The sequence below is a fragment of the Atta cephalotes genome (genome assembly GCF_000143395.1).
Source record: "Atta cephalotes unplaced genomic scaffold scaffold00097, whole genome shotgun sequence".
NCBI lineage: Eukaryota > Metazoa > Arthropoda > Insecta > Hymenoptera > Formicidae > Atta > Atta cephalotes.
The window spans coordinates 260,602-265,718 of record NW_012130161.1 but is presented as its reverse complement, the minus strand read 5'-3'; the positions used below and the strand labels follow the sequence as shown (position 1 = coordinate 265,718).

At 32.4% G+C, this 5,117-nt stretch overlaps 1 protein-coding gene across 1 annotated transcript in view; it reads right to left on the bottom strand.

Annotated features, from left to right (window-relative positions):
• Window positions 1–1,238: 1,238 nt before the first annotated feature.
• Window positions 1,239–5,117, bottom strand: part of LOC105624945 (high affinity cationic amino acid transporter 1) — an 8,245-nt gene continuing 4,366 nt past the window's right edge. The window contains exons 2-10 of the mRNA XM_012206288.1: window positions 4,321–4,449; window positions 3,899–4,159; window positions 3,004–3,287; window positions 2,594–2,831; window positions 2,307–2,409; window positions 2,044–2,207; window positions 1,726–1,892; window positions 1,472–1,580; window positions 1,239–1,360 (exon numbers count right to left, since the gene is read on the bottom strand). Coding sequence (XP_012061678.1) covers window positions 1,239–1,360; window positions 1,472–1,580; window positions 1,726–1,892; window positions 2,044–2,207; window positions 2,307–2,409; window positions 2,594–2,831; window positions 3,004–3,287; window positions 3,899–4,159; window positions 4,321–4,449 — 1,577 coding nt within the window. The remainder of the gene's footprint in view (window positions 1,361–1,471; window positions 1,581–1,725; window positions 1,893–2,043; window positions 2,208–2,306; window positions 2,410–2,593; window positions 2,832–3,003; window positions 3,288–3,898; window positions 4,160–4,320; window positions 4,450–5,117) is intronic.

Here is a 5,117-nt window from a genome sequence, read left to right as displayed (position 1 = left end):
GAGAGAGAGAGAGAGACAATTAAATAATTTATAAAATAAGATATATAAAAGAATATACAATACATGTACATCATTTAAATTACTTTTTGAATTACAGCAGAACTTACTTATACGATAAAATAATAATGTCATTATGTAAACATTTTATTATTTTTTTTAGTAGTTAGAATATGTGTGACAGATGAACGGATAAATGTAGTATCTGTGACTAGCAAAATAGCCCAAAAAATGCTTACAGATATATAATAAAATTAAATAATACTTTTCTGTGATTGTGTAAACATTCCAATGAGCGTAACAATATTTATTAATTATACTTAAGAGCTACTTTTATCAATTTTATGAATCAAGAAACTCATAAATTCGTATCTGGAGACACGGTGTCTCGGCGTTAAGACATGACGTGAGACAGTGCCGTGCTCCTTATAATCACAGCGCTCAATGTTATCAATAAAATGTTACGACAATATTTATTAATTTTATTTTTTCTTACAGCCAATATATATTTCGTTAAATTTTGTACAGATAAAATGTAAAAAACGTTTTAGTAAAATGAGACTGTAAGAGAGTCATCTCGACTATAATATGTACATACATACATTGCCACTGTAATGAAGACATCATCATTGTGCACCTTAAAGTATTAATTTTGTTTACTATTTTATTATAATGTAAGGAGCGCAAGCCATTTTTATTTTATAAGACAAATATCGCAATAAACTCTACTTTTGTTATGTAACACCGTTATTATTATTATCATTGTCATCGTGATTATCGGTACGTCGATACTTCTTAGTACAATAACCTAACATATATATACAAATATATGTAATCGAAAAATTTTGTAAGAGAATAACATTCAATTATAGTAATTATACTCTTGCTAGAAAAGAATTAAATTCAAAATTAATAAAAAAAGATAACTGAGACGACTGTATTTATATTTGTTGAATTTTATCTCTATATTGATTTATATTAAGCCATAACACGCGCGCACGTGTATACTGTATTATTAAAGTTAAAATTTACTATAAAATTATTAAAATTCGAAAAATACTTTTCCCAAATTAGGTATTAGAATTAGATAGAATTAAATACTTTCTATCGGTCTATCGATCGTACTACAAAATGGTTTTTTTTTTGTTCTTGCTGTTCCTCACGTTACGAATAAAAAGTAAGTTAAAACATTGTAATAGACATTTCTCTCTTTTTTTTTTTTTATAAAAAAAACGATTTTATCAAAATGATGTTATTATTCTAAATTTTTCTACATATTTTTGTTGTAATTTTTCATTTTCTGCCTTATCTCTTTTCCCTTGCTCACTATGGACAATTCCATAAAATCCATAAATGCAGAAGCCTGAGGGTAAAAAATTGAGATATAATATTTGATTTAAGCCTTTAGATTAGTTTTAGTCTTTGAATCGCATCGTATATTTTTAATGCCTTTTAATTTGACTATAGGACTTACCAATTAGTAACCAAGTGGCGAATCTGATCCATGTAAAGATGTCTAGTTGCAACATTAAATATGTGTTTATAAAAATACTGAGACACGGAATAAGCGGAACGAGGGGTACCTACACCAAAATTACAAAAATATGTTAAACTGATAGATCAGACTTTTCGCGCATCCCTATGTTATTGTATGTTATAGAATGTGAAATAATCGAGCTTTTTACAATTAGTGTATGTACAATTAGTGTTGCGCGTACATTCCTTTACCTTAAAAGACAATTCAATTCTCTGCACTGGCTGTCTACCAATCGCTGCTAAATTCAAGAAAAGAACAATCGCGAGTACACTTAGTGTCACAGATATCACCATATTTCCTGCGAGCAAATGCTCGCCCATGTTACTAATCAGAAACGTGATAATACATATAACGATACCTGAAACAATTAAACTTTGTAGATCGGAGGAATTACTTGGCATGTCTAATATATATATATATATATATATAGATATATATATATATATATATATATATAAACATATTGCATTTATCATAAATATACAAATATTTTCATTTGCATAACTCACAGAAGAAGGCAATGCCGACATTTGCAATTTTGTTAGAAAGTTCTGTTGGTTCTTTCCGATTTTGCAAATTGAACAATTCCTTAAATATATTTACAGGTGTAAGTTGATAATTGCTCGTTGGTAATATCACAGAAACGTTACTGGAATTTTCTTCTTTTTGATATCTATAAAAATGTATACTCCCTACTAGTTTTGATTAATTTCACTTGATATGATTTATAAATATTTACAACTCTCGATCTCGATCAATTATCAAATGTTACCTCAATATCAAAACACATATCGCTACTATCGTATACGCAAGTAGAGTTCCGATAGACATCATATCGATCAATTGTTGCAGATTGAAGATGAGTGTCATGAGACCTAAAATGCAGAATAGTACCTACGTTAAATATTAAAAGAATTAAATGTCAATAAGTTGTTAAATATTTATAGGTATATATGTACATTGCGCGCCTCGATTATACGATTCTGATCCGATTGCTTCTAATCGCTGCTAAATGCTGCATGCAGCCCCCCCCAAGCTCTAGTACTATTATATACATACCGATAAGTAAACCAGAGAGCACTGTGCCGTAAATAGGCGTCATTGTCTTGGGATGCACCGTGGAGAGAGTCTTGAATATTATACCATCGCTAGCCATGGCGTACAATACGCGCGGTAAAGGAAACATAGCGCCCAAGAGACTGGTACAGAGCGCGAATATCGCGCCTATGTTGACGATCCATTTGACGGCGGGCCAGCCGATCTCGTCGAATGCGTGTGGAAACGGCGCGTCCGCACTCTAAACACGAAGATTCTCGTTTGAATTCTTCAAACATCAGATCTAGGCTAAGAAAACCTCCCAATGAGTAATCGATCGAAAATGTTAAATTGCTTTTGCAATAGTTGTTACTATCTTACACTTTATAGAGAATGATTATTATAATATATGATATAGATTTTATTATACTTACCTGAGCATAATAAGGCAGCATCATCGTTAGGACTATGGAGACACCAAAGTACGCTATGAATATAACAATGAGGGATAACACGACCGCAAGAGGAATATGACGTTGAGGATTCTTGGCTTCCTCGCCGGTAGTAGCGATCGCGTCGAATCCCACGAATCCGTAAAAACATTTGGCCGCTCCGACCATCACTCCACTCATGCCAAACGGCATAAATCCACCAGTTCCTCCATTCTTCACAGTATCTGGAATATCTTCGGGCGCGATTGACCAGTTTGATGGATTCGCTAGAAGCATATATTTGGTTAGAAACATATATAATTCGTTAGGAGCTGTGCGTGCGTGCGTGCGTGCGTGCGTGCGTGCGTGCGTGCGTGCGTGTGTATGTGTGTGTGTGTGTGTGTGAAACTTCAGCTTTATATGCTAACATTGACTAAGCTAACAATTTAAATTTTTTGATTAAGATGAGAAGTTTACACATCTTTATAGGTATTTAAGGACAAACACCCGCGTGCGCGCACACATATATATCTATACTTACATATATATTTGAAATAATATATGCCATCGTTTTTCGAGTCATATCGAAATTAATATTGTTTAATAATTGTTATGTTTAATATTCGGTATGCGTGGCGCGGCTTAACTTCAAACTTTATATATATTTATATATTTTAGTCTTTATTATATTATATATTATATATTTTATATTATATATTTTAGTCTTTTAGAGGGTGCATCCAAACTATCGAGCTATGAGCTAACTTTCATTGTTATGAGCTAACTTGTTGTTTGCCGAGTCGCGTAACAATTAAATAAATGTTTACCGAAATGCTCGCGACTTGAGGCTCGATAATCTGGACGCATATTCTATAAGGGTGCGTAAATTGCGGCTTACCTTTCATCGATCCTGCAACGATAACGATCGTGATAGTTATCAAGTTTATAACGGTAAAAATGTTGTTTAAGATGGACGATTCCTTCACACCGATGCATAATAACACCACTAGTAACATGACCATCGCGAAAGCGAAAAAATCAGGATACTCTGATAAGAAAGAAACATCGATAGGCATAAGAGAGCGTAGAGCATTTCCCATGACATTTCCTATTAACGCGTCGATATAACTGCTAAGACCTCGAGCAACGCTCGCTGTGCCTATAAAATCATTTTAAAATGTCGTTTTATTTATATATGTATGTAGATAATTAGATACATGTTACGCCGCGCCTTTACGCTGTCATTAATATCTGCGACTGGCTTTTCTCGCCGCGCATTTCGCGTGATTTCCGATTTTTCGCCAATCATATATTTCTCACCAATTACATATTCCAGAATTAAGTTCCATCCTATGACGAAGGCGATGAACTCGCCTACCGTTACGTAACTATAAACATACGCTGATCCAGCTTTTGGCACTCTCGACGCGAATTCCGCGTAACACAAGCCTACAAATACATAAGTATACTATTATAACTACAGCATACCCAAATAGCACAACAGCGCTTGCATAAAGTGCTAAAAAAGCGATTATGTGTGCTTTTTTATCGCTTTGTTAATGCTTTGTGTAAGCGCTGTGTGCTACACACTTGCCTCATAAGCGCATAATATTTTTCGATATTAAGTAATATTTTAGACATATTCTTAAAATATTAAATGTAACATTTTAAGAATATTGTATTAAAATTATATAATATTAAGTAATATTCTCGAAATATTAATGGAAGGTTATATGTCCACTCCTGATAATATTTCATGATTATTAAAAGTAACGTTATTGAATGGTACTTTAATTTGTAAAACTGTTACAACTGTTTAGTATAAGTACGTTTAAAGACTGAAAATAATTTTGACGTGCAATTGTAGAACTGGATATGTACTTAAAATCATGCGAAAATGTTTTTTTAGCACAAAATGCAGCATAAACTGATAAGAACTTTTCGTTACTGGCTTGTGAATTCAAATTGCACTAAATTGAGAATAATTAATATTTATAAATATTTTAATAATATATCAAGGATATTAAGATATAATACTTAGGATATTATATAAATGGATGTAATACCTTAATAATATATAACACCTCTACAGAATATTCGCATAATATTAAAAAATA